Source organism: Lepidochelys olivacea (genome assembly GCF_965140295.1).
Source record: "Lepidochelys olivacea isolate rLepOli2 genome assembly, chromosome: 9".
NCBI classification, from domain to species: Eukaryota; Metazoa; Chordata; order Testudines; family Cheloniidae; genus Lepidochelys; species Lepidochelys olivacea.
This window is the reverse complement of record NC_140419.1, coordinates 60,504,949-60,524,249: the sequence shown is the minus strand read 5'-3', so window position 1 is coordinate 60,524,249 and position 19,301 is coordinate 60,504,949. Positions and strand designations below refer to the sequence as shown.

Genomic DNA, 19,301 nt, shown 5'->3' with positions numbered 1-19,301 from the left:
TTCCACATCCTCTGTCACTAGGTTGCCTCCCTCATTCAGTAAGGGGCCCACACTTTCCTTGGCTTTCTTCTTGTTGCCAACATACCTGAAGAAACCCTTCTTGTTACTCTTGACATCTCTGGCTAGCTGCAGCTCCAGGTGCGATTTGGCCCTCCTGATATCATTCCTACATGCCCGAGCAATATTTTTATACTCTTCCCTGGTCATATGTCCAACCTTCCACTTCTTGTAAGCTTCTTTTTTATGTTTAAGATCCGCTAGGATTTCACCATTAAGCCAAGCTGGTCGCCTGCCATATTTACTATTCTTTCGACTCATCGGGATGGTTTGTCCCTGTAACCTCAACAGGGATTCCTTGAAATACAGCCAGCTCTCCTGGACTCCTTTCCCCTTCAAGTTAGTCCCTCAGGGGATCCTGGCCATCCGTTCCCTGAGGGAGTCGAAGTCTGCTTTCCTGAAGTCCAGGGTCCGTATCCTGCTGCTTACCTTTCTTCCCTGCGTCAGGATCCTGAACTCAGCCAACTCATGGTCACTGCCTCCCAGATTCCCATCCACTTTTGCTTCCCCCACTAATTCTACCCGGTTTGTGAGGAGCAGATCAAGAAAAGTGCCCCCCTTGATTCATCCCCAGAACAGGTCCATTCTGTGCACTGAATGAGGCCAGGGGAAAAACTAGTGTGGAAAAACTAGTATGTGATCATGTAATTAAAGATGGTGTCATGATGCACATGCACAAGGGGGTAGAATTAAGGTTTCCCTAATTCTGACATTTCCTAACTTTTGAGTGCTTGACTTTGCAACCACAATAATGATCTCCGTGTAAATGTCCTAGGTTTTTAAAACAGAAAACTGAAAAGGTATAACCACCTGGCTCATCAGCAGGGCTGGAACCTTTAGATCCACTGCACAGACCTCTGCCACTTGAACTAAGAGTAACTGATAGTAATAGTAGGTTGTCATCCTCTGTGTGGACCAGCCACTAGAGAGAGGTGAGCCATAAACTTCGCCAGTGGGTTTCACAGATATTTGCTGACTGCAGAGAAATAGTGAGACTCAGGAATTTTGGGTTTCATTCCAGATTCTAGAGCGAAGTGTGCTTTAATGGGCTCAGACTTCTGCCTCTTTCCCTCAAACTTGACCCCTTCTGCCCCAGCCTGTCCCTGTACCACTCCTGTCTCTTCCTCATTCCTGGGCCATCATCTCAGCCACCATCATTCTCCTTGACTTCCAAGTCCCAGGAGTCTGATCCCCATCTCAGTCTCTTTGCCCAGCCATTCCTAGTCTCAGTCTCCCCCAACTATTACTAGTCCCAGTCTTCCTCCTTTGCAGTCCCTGTCACCTTGCCCAGCAATTCCCTGTATCCCCTCCACCCCCACCCTCCCAAGCTCCTTTGTGTGACACTGAGGTCAATTGGTACTAGCTGGGAAAGGAGCCACTGCTCTGTGTCAAGGCTCCTAACAGCCCTGCCAAACTCACTACACCTAGCACACTGCTTTCCTAGTATTTATCCAGAGAGAATATAATGTAAGATAGCTAACAAAAGGTTATGTCATCCTGATCTTCATAATCATTGCAATATTTATGAAGTCATGTATGAAATTTGTGTCCACAACAAAGCTGACAAACAGGTTTTGGGTCAGACAAAGGATGCTGAGTGACCTAATTTGGTATTTTCCAAACAGTGGGTTGTTGGAAGTTTCTAGATTAGTTGTCACATCCATTTGTAACCCATTCCTGGGCCCTGGCCTAGGCAAACACATACTTCTCCCAGCCTGGTGCGGAGGGGTAACCGGGCCAAACCTGAGTGGTGCTGAGACCCCATGAACCAGGCCACAATACCTGGAGTGGGGCATCTGGCTGAGCACTGTGGGACAGGAGCTGCCATGGCCGGATGAGGGCAGAGGGGGCCGAGGTCAGGACTAGTGTTGTGATGCCAGGGCAAAGGATGCATTTATAGAATGCTGGGTCACAGAAAGAGACAAAAGGCAGTGGGCGGGGGGAGGGTCGCTTTTGTAAAAAGATTGGGAACCACTTCGTAAGTGATATATCCCAATACAGCACTGGCTTGACTCTGCTAGAGCTTCACACTGTGAGATCATGTGCCATTCATTACCCCCAGCCCTCATCAGCCCCCTCCAGTGCTAAGTTTGCCAGGCATCCAGTTTTCAACTGGAACGCCCGGATGAAAAGCGACTCTGGCGGCCTTGGTCAGCACCGCTGACTGGTCCATTAAAATTCCAGTCAGTGGTACAGCAGGGCTAAGGCAGTCTCCCGGCCCTCCCTGGCTCCATGCAGCTCCCAGAAGCAGTCGGCATGTCCCTGCGGCCCCTAGGCACAGGGGCAATCAGGGAACCTCCATGTGCTGACCCCGCCCCGAGCACTGGCTCTGCGGGGGCAGCACCTGCAGAAGGGGGGCAGCATGCACAGTGCAGAGCCGCCTGGCCGTGCCTCCACCTACGGGCCAGACATGCCAGCTGTTTCTAGGAGACATGCGGAGCCAGGGCAGGCAGGAAGGAAGGAAGTCTGCCTTAGTCCCTCTGAGCCATGGACCAGGAGCTGCCTGAGGTAAGCGCCGCCCGGCTGGAGCCCTCACCCTGACCCCCCTGACCCAGGTTGGAACTCCCTCCTGCACCCTAACTCCCTCCCAGACCCTACACCCCGCACCCCCTCCCACACTGCTGTCCCAGCTCTGAGCCCCCTTCTGCAATCCAAAGCCCTTGGCTGCTGCCCAGAATCCCCTCCTGAACGCCAAACCCCTCATCCCTGGCTCCACACCAGTGTTCACACCTGCAGCCAGAGCCCTCACCCCACCACACCACAACCCTCTTCCCCAGCCCAGTGAAAGTGAGTGAGGGTGGGGGAGAGTGAGCAATGGAGGGAGTGGAGATGGAGTAAATTGGGGCGGGGCCTCAGAGAAGGGGTGGGGCAGGATAGGGCCTTGGGGAAGGGCAGGGGGTGGGGCAAGGATGTTCAGTTTTGTGCAATTAGCAAATTGGCAACCCTATACAGTGGCCCAGCCCAGCCATGACGGTTATCAGGATTCTATAATCAGTTAGCGGCATAGACACCATTGTGATGTTACACCCCATATTCTTCATAGAAATATGGTTATGATATGAATATGGCATAACTAAGACATGCTTTATGCAAGACGGGTCATGTGAGGTATCATTGGAAAGGTTATGATTTACTGAATGTATTTATCCAATTTGTATGTATGTATTATTTCTGTATCTGAAGTTAGGAATATTGTCTATTTAACAATTACAACTGTGTGTGTACTTGGGAAAGCAATGAGTCTTAAAGGGCCATTAGGAAAAAACAATGAACCTTCGAAGATGTGGATCTCCCATCTTCCCTGAAGTTCCTTCCTGTGGACATTTGCAAATAAACCTTGTTTCATGGTTGCTTTGACACTGCAAGGTCAGGTGATAAGGTCACCTGGTACAGAATACCACCTGGGACATTACTGGTACTTTTCCACTGGGAAACGAAGGCTTCCCGCCTTATGTAAATTCTATTTAAGGCTGGGAAGCAAGGCAATTGGGACTCTCCATTTGCCTGCCGACCCGAGAAGGAAGACGGTTGAAAGCTTCCGAAGAAACCAAGGAACTAAGCTATGGGAAGGCAAGGGATGAGTCCAGGCTGAGAACAGGGGTCTAGCCTGTAAAGAGATATAACTGGAACTCTGAGCTACAGAAACTCTACAACCTACCTAAACAACATTTAGGGTGCAAAATTACTATGTTTAACCTGTTTCTGTAGTGTATTATGTTTAGTTTGCGTGTTTTGTTTTATTTGCTCAATAAATTTGCTTTGTTCTGCTTGCTATCCCTTATAATCACTTAAAATATATCTTTTATAGTTTATAAACTTGTTTTTGTTTATTCCAAAACCCAGTTTGTGGAATTCATATCTTGGGGGAGAGAGGGCGCAAAAAGCTGTGCATATCTCTCTCCACACTGAGGGAGAGGGTGCATTTTTATGAGATTGCGCTGTGCAGATATTTCTACACAGCGCGAGACAATATTATTTTGGATTTATACCCCAAAGGAGGAGCTGATTTCAGTCGGTCTCTGCAGCTGGATGTGTGTGTGCTCGTGTGTGTGTGCGTGCATGCGCACGCTGGAGAAGGCTTGAGAGCCTAGCACAGCAAAAACAGGGTTAGGAAACCCAGGCTGGTGGAAAGGGTGGGCTCAGTGAGACCCCAGCACATCAGGTGGTGCCCCAGAAAGGGGGGTCCAACCCATCACAACTGTAACCACCCACAAGCAACACAGGCCTGTCTGTGTCCATGCAGCAGCACTCAAATTCCAAATAGCACAGAATTCCTTCTTCTTTCGTACTTCCCCACTTGAGCCCTGAGCCCACATGTGGGCCCTGTACTCTCACAGTGCCCCACTGCAATAGCGGGTGTTCACATGTGCACATCACCTTGTAGGATCGGGATTGGAAGGTGTTCCCCCTGCAACTATCTACACTACCTCTCATCTCATTGATTGTTGCTTGTTTGTCCTCTAACAGGGGTGTTTTACGATACGGTCTCTCCAGCTCTCACTGCATAAGGGTTTCTGCTTCCTCCACAGCACTTACAAAGGCAGTTAAGAGCAGAGACTCCAGTGCAGACCCCATGCTGCTTACTCCATACTCCTCTCCACAGTACAGTTATAATTATTCGTTTATGTTCCATCAGCCACTTCCATTTTCCCTTCTCCAGACAAACTATCTTCTCCCGAGAAATTGTCTCAGACACTTTACCGGCTCACAACTCTAGCTATATTGGGCCAGACTGGCCCAACCTGGGGCAAGGAGATGTAAACTACACCTCCCTGTGTCAACTAATCCCCCTACACCCTGAGAGGATGACGCACCCACAGTGGTCAGGCAGTGCATGCCCCCACTCATCACTGACACCGTCCACCTCCCAACATCCAGCTGCCATGGGAGAATTGCACAGAACAATCTTGGTTAGAGGGAACGTGCTATTAAGCTACCTCCCCCATAGCTAGTGCAGTTTGCTCATTGTAATATAGTATTTACCAGCAGTCTGTCCTGCCTAGATTTAAATTAATCAAGGTATGGGGTTTCTGCCATTGCCCTTGGGACACCATCCTGCAGCCTCATTCATCTCACGCCAGGGCTTTCCCCTGCATGATCCCTTTCCAAATTTCACCCCGTTGCCCCCCAATCATCACCCCAAATAACCCCTCTCCCCCATTCAGGGTTCCCATGCTGCAGGCAGGTATCACGCCCCCAATGCACACACCCCTCAGCCAGCACAGACCCCCGCTCTATGAAGCATTGCCACCACGTACCTCCACCTGCTGGCAGATCTGTATCAGCTTGGCCATCTGGTTTTCGAGTTCGCTATTGCGTTTAACCAGGTTGGTGAGGTTCGTCTCCAGGGTTTGCTGCCAGCACAGAAACGGGAAGGAATGAAGGGAAAAAAAGAAAGAAAGAGAGCATAAGCATCAGCAGAGCTGGAGAACCAGCTCCACGGATTATGAACATCTCAGAACATTATTGATGACAAAACACACACACATTAACGGCTTTGGGCACTGGCAGCTTCCACCCGGGCCATATGCAGCTACCACAGAATGCTGGAATGCTGCTTCATGTAGAAGAGGGAGGCACAATAATCTGCTTCTAAGCCAAAGTTAATGTTATTTCATTATCCCAGGTTGACAACTACAGTAACTTTCATGGGTGGCTAGAGGGCAGCACAGTACAAGTGGCCCACAGGGTTTGGCAATGCAGCCTGCACCCTTAAAGGTCATCAGCCCAGAGGAGGGACTGTGTTTGTGCCTCCTCTGGAGGCACCTCCTGGAATTTGGGAGGTAGGTTTTTAACCCTGCCTTGATTTTTTTTTTCTTTTTGTCTTTTAATGTACAAAACTGAGTCTGACTCCCCTGACTTTCCTGGAAAACTCTATGCACATCAGAAGAACTTATTCCAACTCTTGCAATTTCCCCATGATATTAGGGGTATTTCTAAAGCCCCAGCTCCTGGAGTCATGAGATTATATAAGGTTTTTTTTAAACACATAAATTTCTAATCGTTGGTGTTGCAGAACAAAGCTGAAAAACATGACCCCTATAGGCTCAAAAACCAGAAGGCAAATAAAAAGAACACCATATTTTTAAAATGTCGTGGTTTTTTTGGGACCTGGCACGTGATTTAAAATAATTGGGGTTGGCAGCTCTGTTATGACATCAAAAGATGCTGAGCATGGGAAACTGAAGTGAGAGTCAAGACACTAAACACACTGCACTTATGTTAATAGCTACAGTATACAACTCCAATGTCCTGCTCACACCTGGAAGAAAAAGATGTTAAAGATACATCTCCCCATCTTTCCTCCCTTTCAACTGCAGGCAGAGGAATCTCACATTGTTACCAAAGAGTCCTTCAATAAAAACAGGGCAGACCAGACTTTATATTCCTCATATTTCCAAAGTAAAAAGCAAACAGTTTTTTGTTAAATAGCTTCAGGCTCCTTGGAACATTATAAAACCCATAAAAATCACACACTTATTTTCCCCACCTTTCATAGAGCAATACATATAGGTAGGCTTGGCAGAATTCAATTTCCTTTTTTTTTATAATTTTGACACAATGTGTATTGATAAGCATTTTTTTTTCATTTTTATTTATTTAAATTTTCACAGTTGTAGAAAACTGTAACAGCAACAGAGTATGGGGAGGGGAGGCAATTATTATTTAATTACTTTAGACCGCCGAGATTCAAAAAGTTAAAGCTTTGCAACCATTAAAACACAAACTGTCTACATAATGTGTCAAATATATAAAGTAAATACTCTTAAATCAAAGTCTAATAAGTTCTCAAGCAGCGTTTTTCTTACTTTGCCGATCTGTAAATTTTTATTGTTATCAATGAAAATATTTTTCGTCAGTTGTGTGTGTATGGTATTGACATTTATTGACATTTGCCGATAAAAATCTAATCCTTCCAAGCCTACCTCTAGGCTACTCAGGTAAAGACAGAGTACTGCATGCTCAGATTTGTAGTTTTCATGGTTTGCAGTTTTCGGAGATGAGGAAGACTGCAATCTGTGCCGATTGAGACAAGTGCAGTGTATCTCTTGAGGCTGTTGACAAGTTGCCAATGAGTCCCTAGCTGGACATTGTTCAGACAACTCTTTTAGCAGCACCAGATGCTATTCTGCATCCAGTTTTCAATTGGGAAACCTGTCCGATATGAATAAACTACTCTATTTTCCATCCATTCTCTCCCCTCCTCATCCTGTGTCTGTTATTGAGATAAAAGGCTCCTGGGAGAAAAGTTGTGGCCTCAGCGACATAACTACAAGCTGTCTTCATTTCTGTTCCCAATTCCCCAATCGGACTAGCATTTTGTTCTTGGTAAATTACAATTTAATAACAGAAAGCAGGATTTCAACTAAAGCAGATAGAGATTCCCGAGAGATTGTTTATTTTGATGGTTATGCCGACATTTTGACTGGTCACTTTGGATTCTCTCGACATACCGTTATAAGCCCTTCAGACCCTTTAATCCTCTTGTATTTATAAAGAGCTAGAGGTTAACATTTTCAAAGTGCAATGTACGGTGAGGGGACTGTTTGATTCCTGTCCAGCACCTAGACAGCCTTGTACTGACGCTGCTGTGTCAAGGGATGGAATTGAGATGGGACACTGGAAACCCAAATGTTGTCTTTTCTTGTGACTAATTGAAAGGGTGGGCCCAAAAGCAAGGGAAATCTTTTCTGAAATGGGACCAGTGAACAGGAGATGGAGAGAGATTTTTATTTTCTAAGTAAGCATGAGGAAGTTTAAAGCAGTGTAGCAAGCGCGTATGCAGTGTGCTGTAAGACGCTTCAAAACTTGGACAGAGAAAACTCGGGTTGGCAGATGGGTAAATACAACAAACTTTGATCTTAACACACTCTGAAGTGTTATGCTGCTATGCTGCTCCCCGATCCAATGGAGATGCAGCACTGTAGAAGGCTTACAGCCCCTAACCAGAGTGTGCACCTTGGTCAATCTGTCTAGCCACAGTCTCGAATGTCAGAAATACAAACACAACCCTCGCACCACCACACCCACAAAACTGCACTCTCAGCTATAATTATTTATGGTTTGTAATGCAGTGGCACCTAAGAGCCCATTGTGCAAACATAGAACAAAAAGACAGTGGTGTAAATCCAGAGCAAATCCACTGGCTATAGATTTACCATGGCGCAAGAGCAAAAGCCAGCCCACATTCTCTCCCAGGGGACTTTCTGACTCCCTAGGGTACATGCCAACCCCTACATTAGATGAACTCTTTGTCAAATTTCTGAAGGAGGGTTGTTAATATTATAGAGAAAGAAAAAAGTCAATTGTGGCTAACCACAACTAGAAGGTTTTGTGTGGAAGCCTGGACCATTTAGATGAACTGAGACAGTTTGCAATCATGCTTCCACTTGCTGCCTATTACGCTAAATGCTGGTTTGCTGCCACATCGGTCCTGGTGTGCTGGTTGATGTAATATTTATGGAGAGGAATGCAATCTAACAGACATGGGAGCAGCTAGAAAAGAGCCCATCTGAAACTATTTCAATATCTGTGGACACACAGTGGACTTGTGCTTTTGGATATCAATAATTTAAATGACATCACATTTCCATTAAAATATGTGATTCCACTAAGAGAAAATGTTTTATAACAAAGTGCTCACAACCTGTTGCAATACTTGTCATGAAAATGATACCCTATTAATATTTGAAACTTCAGAGCCAAAAAAGAATCCCTGTGGTGTTTTATTCATACTTGGCTTGGAACTGCAGCCCATAGCTCCCAGCAAGACTCTAACAGTCCCATAAACAAGGATTCCCTCTGCATGCACATATAATTCTGGGGCTGGTTAGCCAATGGAACTTGAATCACAGTCATAAAATACAGGCACATCATTAATTCCTGAAACCCAGTGGCTCCTAAAATATTCAGAGCTCATTTGCAATCCTGCGAATTGCTAGCCAATGGCTGATAAAGCATAATATAGAAATAGGATTGAAAAATGACAGGAAACTCAGGCAGCTTTCATTAAGCTGAAAATGCTATGCAAAACAAACCTACGTTGATAATGAAAAAGCCAGCTGTTAACAGTTTTTGCCACTGTTTTCTTATAGCTCAATATTATTAAACATAATTTGAATAAAGAACTGAGCATTTAACTTGCTAATTATCTTTCTCATCGTTGACTTGGCTACACTGGAGTTTCTGCGCTGAAATGGGGGTTGATCTTCTTTAATGGTCTAATGCTGTTGAAGAGCAAGGAGGGTGGGCGAAATGAGTTTTCCGTTAAATCCTTCATTACATTAAATCCTTCAAATAGCTGTTCAGGAATCCAGGATCTACAGCTAAGAACATAAGAATGGCCATGCTGGGTCAGACCAAAGGTCCATCTATCCCAGTATCATGTCTACCAACAGTGGCCAATGTCCCAGAGGGAATGAACAGAACAGGTAATCACCAAGTGATCCATCCCCTGTTGTCCATTGTCAGCTTCTGGAAACTGTTGTCTTTCTTCCTAAGAGATTGTGTGTGTCCTCTAAAGCATTCATAACACTTTATATTGAGCAGGCATCAATTCATTAAGTATTCTCTGATATTAAAATGACTTTCCCGGCCCTAAGAATGTACTAAATAAAAAGATCTTTTTGATACTCCTGTTCTTCAAACTATCTTTGCCGAAAGACAGGGCTGACCATTGCTAGTACCGGGACTAGGATAGTAAATGAAAATGCAAAAATAGGTTGCTTCTGTTTAATTTGCTGAAAAACAAAAAGAAGTTCTAATACACCTGAAGTCCTAATTATACCAGGTAGTTATTATATCTATAATTACAGAAATTATAATTTCTGTTTAACTCTTATTTTCCCATGCTCTATTTTTCCTGAACAAGAGTGCCTATAGAACTCAAAAGTTTGTCTCTTTCAAAGATATTAAGTCACCCACCTTGTCTCTATAATTTTCCAAAGCATTTACATCCTGACCCGAAATATTCCTGTCTTGGTCCCTGCACAACAGTGATTTTTTGCAGTGGGGAAAGGCGGAGCAGCAACAGCATGAGTATGAGCAAAATTCCTTTGGCCCAAAATAGGTAGATTTAATTTAAATTAAAAATGATAACCATACTTCCTCTCTGCATCCGACCCCCAACAAAAACTGCAGAAGCTTGGACCTTGGCATGGACATAGTCATAGAATCAAACCATGGAACGTCAAGGTTGGAAGGGAACTCAGGAGATCATCTAGTCCAACCCCCTGCTCAAAGCAGGACCAATCCACAACTAAATCACCCCTGCCAGGGCTTTGTCAAGCCTGACTTTAAAAACCTTTAAGGAAATTCCACCACCTCCCTGTGTAACCCATTCCAGTGCTTCACCACCCTCCTAGTGAAAAAGTTTTTCCTAATATCCAACCTAAACCTCCCGCACTGCAACTTGAAACCATTACACCTTGTTCTGTCATCTGCTACCACTGAGAACAGTCTAGATCCATCCTCTTTGGAACCCCCTTTCAGGTAGTTGAAAGCAGCTATCAAATCCCCCCTTACTCTTCTCTTCTGCAGACTAAACAATCCCAATTCCCTCAGCCTCTCCTCATAAGTCATGTGTTCCAGTCCCCTGATCATTTTTGTTGCCCTCCGCTGGACACTTTCCAATTTTTCCACATCCTTCTAGTAATGTGGGGCCCAAAACTGGACTCAGTACTCCAGATGAGGCCTCACCAATGTCAAATAGAGAGGAATGATCACAACCCTCAATCTGCTGGCAATGCCCCTAGTTATACAGCCCAAAATGCCGTTAGCCTTCTTGGCAACAAGGGCACACTGCTGACTCATATCCAGCTTCTCATCCACTATAACCCCTAGGTCCTTTTCTGCAGAACTGCTGCCTAGCCATTCGGTCCCTAGTCTGTAGCAGTGCATGGGATTCTTCCGTCCTAAGTGCAGGACTCTGCACTTGTCCTTATTGAACCTCATCAGATTTCTTTTGGCCCAATCCTCTAATTTGTCTAGGTCCCTCTGTATCTGTCATAAATATAAAGGAAAGGGTAACCACCTTTCTGTATACAGTGCTATAAAATCCCTCCTGGCCAGAGGCAACATCCTGTTACCTGTAAAGGGTTAAGAAGCTCAGCTAACCTGGTTGGCACCTGACCCAAAGGACCAATAAAGGAACAAGATATTTTCAAATCTTTGGGGTGGGGGGAGGTGTGGAAAGGCTTTTGTTTTGTGCTCTTTGTTTTACGTGGTGGTTCTCTCTTCGGACTGAGAGAAGCCAGACAGAAATTCATCTTCTCTAACCCATCCTAATCCAAGTCTCCAATATTGCAAACAGTATAGGTAAGCCAGGCAAGGCGGATTAGTTTATCTTTTGCTTTATGTGAATTTTCCCTGTGTTAAGAGGGAGGTTTATTCCTGTTTTCTGTAACTTTAACGTTTTGCCCAGAGGGGAATCCTCTGTGTTTTGAATCTGAATACCCTGTAAAGTATTTTCCATCCTGATTTTACAGAGGTGATTCTTTTACCTTTTCTTTAATTAAAATTCTTCTTTTAAGGACCTGATTGATTTTTCATTGGTTCTTAAGATCCAAGGGTTTGGGTTTGTGTTCACCTGTACAAATTGGTGAGGATTCTTTTCAAGCCTTCCCCAGGAAAGGGGGTGTAGATCTTGGGGGGATATTTTGGGGAAAGATGTCTCCAAGTGGTCTCTTTCCCCGTTCTTTGTTTAAAATGCTTGGTGGTGGCAGCATACTGTTCAAGGACAAGGCAAAGTTTGTACCTTGGGGAATTTTTTAACCTAAACTGGTAAGAATAAGCTTAGGGGATCTTTCTTGCACGTCCCCACATCTGTACCCTAGAGTTCAGAGTGAGGAAGGAACCCTGACAGTATCCTATCCCTACCCTCCAGCGTATCTACCACTCCTCCCAGTTTAGTGTCATCTGTAAACTTGATGAGGGTGCAGTCCACACCATCTTTCAGATTATTAATGAAGATATTGAACAAAACCGGCCCCAGGACCGACCCTTGAGGCACTCCACTTGATACCGGCTGCCAACTAGACATGGAGCCATTGATCACTACCCTGTTTGCCCGACGATGTAGCCAACTTTCTATCCACCTTATAGTCCATTCATCCAGCCCATATTTCTTTAACTTGCTGGCAAGAATACTGTGGGATATCATATCAAAAGCTTTGCTAAAGTCAAGGAATAACACATTCACTGCTTTCCCCTCATCTATAGAGCCAGTTATCTCGTCACAGAAGGCAATTAGATTAGTCAGGCATGACTTGCCCTTGGTGAATCCATGCTGACTGTTCCTGATCACTTTCCTCTCCTCTAAGTGCTTCAGAATTGATTCTTTGAGGACCTGCTCCATGATTTTTCCCGGTACTAAGGTGAGGCTGACTGGCCTGTAGTTCCCAGGATCCTCCTCCTTCTGTTTTTAAAAGATGGACACTACATTAGCCTTTTTCCAGTCATCTGGGACCTTCCCCGATCGCCATGAGTTTTCAAAGATAATGGCCAATGGCTCTACAATCACATCCGCCAACTCTTTTAGCACTCTCGGATGCGGCGCATCCGGCCCCATGGACTTTTGCTCGTCCAGGTTTTCTAAATAGTCCCGAACCACTTCTTTCTCCACAGAGGGCTGGTCACCTCCTCCCCATGCTGTGCTGCCCAGTGCAGTAGTCTGGGAGATGACCCTGTTCGTGAAAACGGAGGCAAAAAAAGCATTGAGTACATTAGCTTTTTCCACATCCTCTGTCACTAGGTTGCGCCCTCATTCAGTAAGGGGCCCACACTTTCCTTGGCTTTCTTCTTGTTGCCAACATACCTGAAGAAACCCTTCTTGTTACTCTTAACATCCCTTGCTAGCTGCAACTCCAAGTGTGATTTGGCCTTCCTGATTTCACTCCTGCATGCCTGAGCAATATTTTTATACTCCTCCCTGGTCATTGGTCCAATCTTCCACTTCTTCTAAGATTCTTTTTTGTGTTTAAGATCAGCAAAGATTTCACTGTTAAGCCAAGCTGGTTGCCTGCCATATTTACAATTCTTTCTACACATCGGGATGGTTTGTTCCTGGAACCACAATAAGGATTCTTTAAAATACAGCCCGCTCTCCTGGACTCCTTTCCCCCTCATGTTATTCTCCCAGGGGATCCTGCCCATCAGTTCCCGGAGGGAATCAAAGTCTGCTTTTCTGAAGTCCAGGGTCCGTATTCTGCTGCTCTCCTTTCTTCCTTGTGTCAGGATCCTGAACTCAACTAGATCATGGTCACTGCCTCCCAAGTTCCCATCCACTTTTGCTTTCCCTACTAATTCTTCCTGGGTTGTGAGCAGCAGGTCAAGAAGAGCTCTGCCCCTAGTTGGTTTCTCCAGCACTTGCACCAGGAAATTGTCCCCTACACTTTCCAAAAACTTCTTGGATTGTCTGTGCACCGCTGTTTTGCTCTCCCAGCAGATATCAGGGTAATTGAAGTCTCCCATGAGAACCAGGGCCTGAGATCTAGCAACTTCAGTTAGTTGCTGGAAGAAAGCCTTGTCCACCTCATCCCCCTGATCCAGTGGTCTATAGCAGACTCCCACCACAACATCACCATTGTTGCTCACACTTCTCAACTTAATCCAGAGACTCTCAAGTTTTTCTGCAGTTTCATACCAGAGCTCTGAGCAATCATACTGCTCTCTTACATACAATGCAACTCCCCCTCCTTTTCTGCCCTGCCTGTCCTTCCTGAACAGTTTATATCCATCCATGACAGTACTCCAGTCATGTGAGTTAACCCACCAAGTCTCTGTTATTCCAATCACATCATAATTCCTTGACTGTGCCAGGACTTCCAGTTCTCCCTGCTTGTTTCCCAGGCTTCTTGCATTTGTGTATAGGCACTTAAGATAACTCGCTGATCATCCCGCTTTCTCAGCATGAGGCAGGAACCCTCCCCTCTTGCGCTCTCCTGCTCGTGCTTCCTCCCGGTATCCCACTTCCCCACTTACCTCAGTTCTCTTTGAAGGCAACAGCTTTTGCTTTGTATGTAAACATATGACCATTTTAGAATCACTTCCTAAGCATGAGCAGTACAGTATTCCCTGGAGTCTAGGTGCACTTAAAGATAGATGCATTCTCCACATAAAAGGTGGTTAATTAGGTGCCAGCTTGCTGGTTCATAGCTTACAAGCTTTGCTAGCTCTGTAACCTATGAAAACCAATTATCACCAGTTTATTTTTCTATTTTCTTTTAAGAAAAAATAAGAAAGAGAAAAGAGAAGATAAGAAAAATAAAACAAATCCAAAATTAGAAAATTTAAGAAACAATTGTTAATGCAATACCAAGGCCATGAGACCAAGACAAATTGAGAAACTGCAAATTTGAATTTGCTCTAGCCGTGTTAGCTCAGCCATGCTGGAAATACAGAATATTTTTTATTCCTTTCTCCCTTATTAAATGTAACCTTTAATATAATCCTTTATGTTATCAGAGTACACTATAAACTATAAATGTTGGTGTGAAATGTGGCCAAATTAGCCTTCCCAGTGTAACCTTAATAATTGGAGTTTCCTGAATGTTCCTTACCCTCGTCACTGGATTAACTAACATATTCCACAAGAATGTCTACTGTTGCCTTCAAATGTGAGCATTTAACCACCAAAATTACTCCAGAAAACTCACCTGGGAGATGTGATGCATAGCCTTTTTCCATCTAGTCACTGCTTCAAATCCAGCCTAATGCAGGTGATCACGAGTCAGTATCGTGGGATGGCTGTTGAATGGCCTTATCGGAAGGAATGGCCAGATCAGTTTACAGTATCACTCTCTAGGTTTTTATACTGCACCCTTCATAGAATCATAAAATCATAGAATATCAGGGTTGGAAGGGACCCCAGAAGGTCATCTAGTCCAACCCCCTGCTCAAAGCAGGACCAATCCCCAACTAAATCATCCCAGCCAGCGCTTTGTCAAGCCTGACCTTAAAAACCTCTAAGGAAGGAGATTCTACCACCTCCCTAGGTAACGCATTCCAGTGTTTCACCACCCTCTTAGTGAAAAAGTTTTTCCTAATATCCAATCTAAACCTCCCCCACTGCAACTTGACTCTTCACTCTGGTGCCTGTGTCCCCAACCCAAACATCGCCACTGCTGCTTGGCACTTGCCATGACTGACAATCCCTGGAAAGTAGCCTCACTTCAAGGCTCTTAAAACTGCAGCTCCTTGAGTCAGGAGAATTTCAGCTTTCATTTCAGAAAGGTCTTCCTGCTGGTGTGGAAATGCCTGGAGCATTTGACACCCAGAGACTCACACCCCAGTGGATATACAAAGGGGACTCTGTCCTGGGCTGTCATGTGCTGCCTTTCACCCTCACTAAATTCACTTTAAAACCAACCCCATGAGATACTACTAATGCTTCATTAGAAAGGCAGCAAATGGATGCAAAATGAATGCATCTGGATTTGCTTATTACAGAACTGAGCAAGAGCTCTCAAAGGACTCTGGCTCCGCATTTCCCTCACAAAAGGCTACTTGTGCTGGGTGGCTGTTTAAATTTGCGGCTTTATTTGGATTTTTAAAGAGGACACCGATCCAGGGCACCCCAGCCATTAATTACAAACAACCCCAAAATGTCAGACTGAAACAGAAGCACACTGGTCCCCCCACTCACACAGCACACTCACCAGTGGGCACAGCCATCACAGAACAAAACTCCCACCACTTCACACCTCCACCCATCTTGGTTCTCCCCAAACATAGCCCCGACAAACCGGCTGTGCAGCATGCTCAGGAGTTCACAGATTTAAGCTATTTTGGCCTAGGAGAGATGGGGAAAGTGTATTTAAAAGCACCACCACCACTGAAACAAACAGGGCAAAGCCATCAGACTCCCAGCAAACAGGTTTCTTGGCAGTCTGAGGGTGCACACAGCAACAGCCACAGCTGCCCTCAGATCACCTGAGTGGGCTGAGAGATCTGGCACACAGAAATGTGAGCGACACCTACTGGGTGTTACATAGATATTTAACACATTCCAGTGGGTTCTCATAAGAGGTAAGTGTAACCATCCCACAGTGCGTACTGACTCTAAGCAGGAGACTGACAGAGAAGATAAGCAGTCGGAGACACAAACTATGTTTAAAAGGAGGCGCACGGGGCTAAAGTTGAGCAGGGGACTGAAGGGATTAATGAATAAGCAATTCAAGCAGAATTTCTTTAAACAACAAAGGACTGTAATATACAAATCACAGAACTTTACAAGAGAAAAGCTCTGAATTGAGGAAAGACAAGACTTCTCTATAAGGTGTTTTACTTTCCCTGGAATGGAGGGCAGATGGTTTGTGTAAGTGGTGAGCATCCCAGCCCTGCCTGTCTGGGTTTCCCAGTGCACAGCATCTCAGACTTTCTGGGGCAGAGACCATCTTTCTCTTAGGGTCTTGTCCAGCACTTAGCACATTGTTGATAATAAGTCAATAACTATGACTAATAATAATATGGAGTAGAACTGGCAGTATATGAAAAGTGCAGCTTTTCTTCCCACCTCCACTCCACATCACCCAGTATCCTTGAACATATCATTTGTGAGCCATGCTGCTCCTGAGCGCTGATCTCCTGCACAGCTACACAGTATGCTGATACCACTGTCCATTCCTACTGGTTTTATTACCATTGGTTTGGAATGCGTTAATTCTACTCATTGTCCAGGTCAACAAAGCAAGCCTGGTTTCATCAGTGAGACAGTTTCCTGGTCTCCAAATACAAATATCAACTATGCCACCCAGTCCAACTTTATGTTCTATTGTTATGTTTTCTCAGCTAAATCCCATAATCCTGGTTACTTCCTAAATCCAAATTAATGGATGCTCTGAACCAAATACTTTTACATTCCAACACCTGCTGATCTACTTCACACTACTGTCTTCTTCCTGTAGGTGAAGGAGCCCAGCGAGCTGCAAAGCCTGTGAGATTCACTTATTGCCTTAGGAATGTACATCAATTCAGTTACTAGCTGGGTTATCAAACATCCCTTAGCTGCAAATCAAACTGCATGGGCAGCTGCTAAGTACCAAGTGAATCCCTCTTGCCCTAAGCCTGTACGTCCAGCAGGACAGAGATGCAAACTGGTGGAGCTACTCTGAGACTATCTACAGGAGAATGCTCCACTGGTTTAATTTTTTTTAATTGTGATATTAAACCAAATCTGTTAAGTTGCTGCAAAAGGCCAACTTGGTTTGATTGGTTCAGTTTGGTTTGAACCAGGCTCATTTTGGTTTGGCCAAAGTCAAGTAGGCATTTAATGAGCAGAACTGAAATAAATCATATTATTCACACTGGGGTTTGCAATAATTTTACTAAATAGGTTTAAAAACTGATTGATGTTAAACTGGTGCAGCTTTCTTGTGGAGACATGGCCCACTCTATTTTCCAGAAATTCTGTTCAAAATACATTTTCAGAATGCTCTCTTGGGGCAGGATGGCCATTCCCCACTGGCTCCAGGGCTGGGGCATTTTTCTCGGGGCTATTTCCTTAAAGTAACTCTACCTGCTCCCACAGAATGACGTTTCTGAATATTATTTTTTCTTGGGCAGGTTTAGGTGCTACACTGGAGCAATGGCGTCCTGGAAAGGCCTTGCTGGCACTGAGAAGTCTCACCACCTGTCACCAATGAAGAGATACTCTATAGGCAAAGATGTAACACGACTATTCACCAGGTTGGAATTGCTGGCTAGATGCAGTGGCACAGAAAAGCAGCCATTCCTGTCACTGGAACGCCTCATGTCTCTAAAGGTGAGGCTATGCCTCTGGGCCTGAGCAGCATCCCTCTGCATCTCCAGAGCAGGCCTCACACACTCATTTCATTGTGGTAACTCAGTTTTAACCAAAGAAACAATAGCTTTCGCTCTCTTCACAGACCCACGACAGAGCAACTGGATCCCCGACACTGATTCCTGCAAGTACGTCCCCTTTCTTGAGGGTCACCAGCCTCAACGCTGATGATGACCCACACAGAAGACTAAGCTCGCCTCTTTCCTGGGCCAGTAAGGATCACAGGAATGAGTGAAATATGGCACCTGCCTTGTATGCACCAGGCATTGCCAATACACATACAGTAGCTGTAATACAAGCCATATCAGCAAAATAGTCACACGCTGCCCAAGCCACTGGGAAAAAATAAATAAAAATTTCATCACAAATAGCCAACTGGCCAGATACAGGCAACGCCCAAATCACTTACCAGACACAACCTTAAGGAGGATAAAACCCAAACCCCATCCAACACTTAATGGAACTCCAGTGCAGGCAAAGGCCTAGATAAACACATGGGCCTTGCACCCTCCACAGAAGGTGAACAAACTTTTATTACCTTTTAACACACTATTGCAGTAGCAGCAAGAATCTAACCAGACTGGGCCCCACAGTGTCAGGCACTGTGCAAACATGCCCCAGAGGACTTAGTGTCTAAAAGACAAGATGGAAGAGGTGGATGAGTCAAACACGTGGGCTGGAGTGGAGGGGAGAGAGTGTAGTGATAATAGGATGTGGGCAATTTTTAGCCAACCAGGGCAGTGATCACAACTCCCCACTGCCTACCTGAAAACTCAGGCTCTGGCACACTAACAAGACAAGTCTGCTAGAATTGAGGAGTTCCCTCCACAGAAAATGCCAGAGCCAGAGAATTTAAAATCTTGGAACTGTTAACAGAAGTGCTTTGGCTGACCTCAGCTATCCAGGAGCGCATCAGAAGAAAGGTCCCAGGAGTATTGGTGGAGGTGCTCATTAGCTGCACTAGTTGTGTCCATTTCTGATGAAGTGTTTAAAAATCAACCTCCTCTTCCTCCCCGACTGTTTTAGCAAAATTAATTAGGAAAAAATCTATTTAAGACGAGCATAATTTATTCCGTTTTTGTATCTTAATGGAAAAATTGCTACTAGAACAAAGAAAGGAAAGGTACAATTTAGTCTGCCAAAAATCTCCGAGTAGCTCACAGGCTATGACACTAATGCATTTTAAGTCATTTTGAAGTAAAATAATGCTGGTAAAAGCAGAAATAAAATACCAGCTTTCATGAGTGATATCACCCTAAGTAGCAGATTTGACCTAGAAAATCAAACAATTTGTTATGGTGCAGATATGACAGTGTTTATAATTGTGCTCAATATTGTCTGGAAACGAAGCTTTGAGCCAAAAGAGAGACTGATAATTATCCCATCAGTTAGACGAAAGCCCCAGCAATGACAAGGTTGCATGTTTATCATACCATCTTTTATT

General features: G+C 44.8%; 1 protein-coding gene across 6 annotated transcripts in view; it reads right to left on the bottom strand.

Annotated features, from left to right (window-relative positions):
• The window catches only part of MID2 (midline 2), a 340,574-nt gene that overhangs the window by 113,624 nt on the left and 207,649 nt on the right, over positions 1-19,301 (bottom strand). For all 6 annotated transcript variants that reach the window (XM_084639504.1, XM_084639503.1, XM_084639505.1 and 3 more), the window contains one exon: positions 5,316-5,411. In XM_084639504.1, the coding sequence (XP_084495630.1) occupies positions 5,316-5,411 (96 nt within the window). The remainder of the gene's footprint in view (positions 1-5,315; positions 5,412-19,301) is intronic.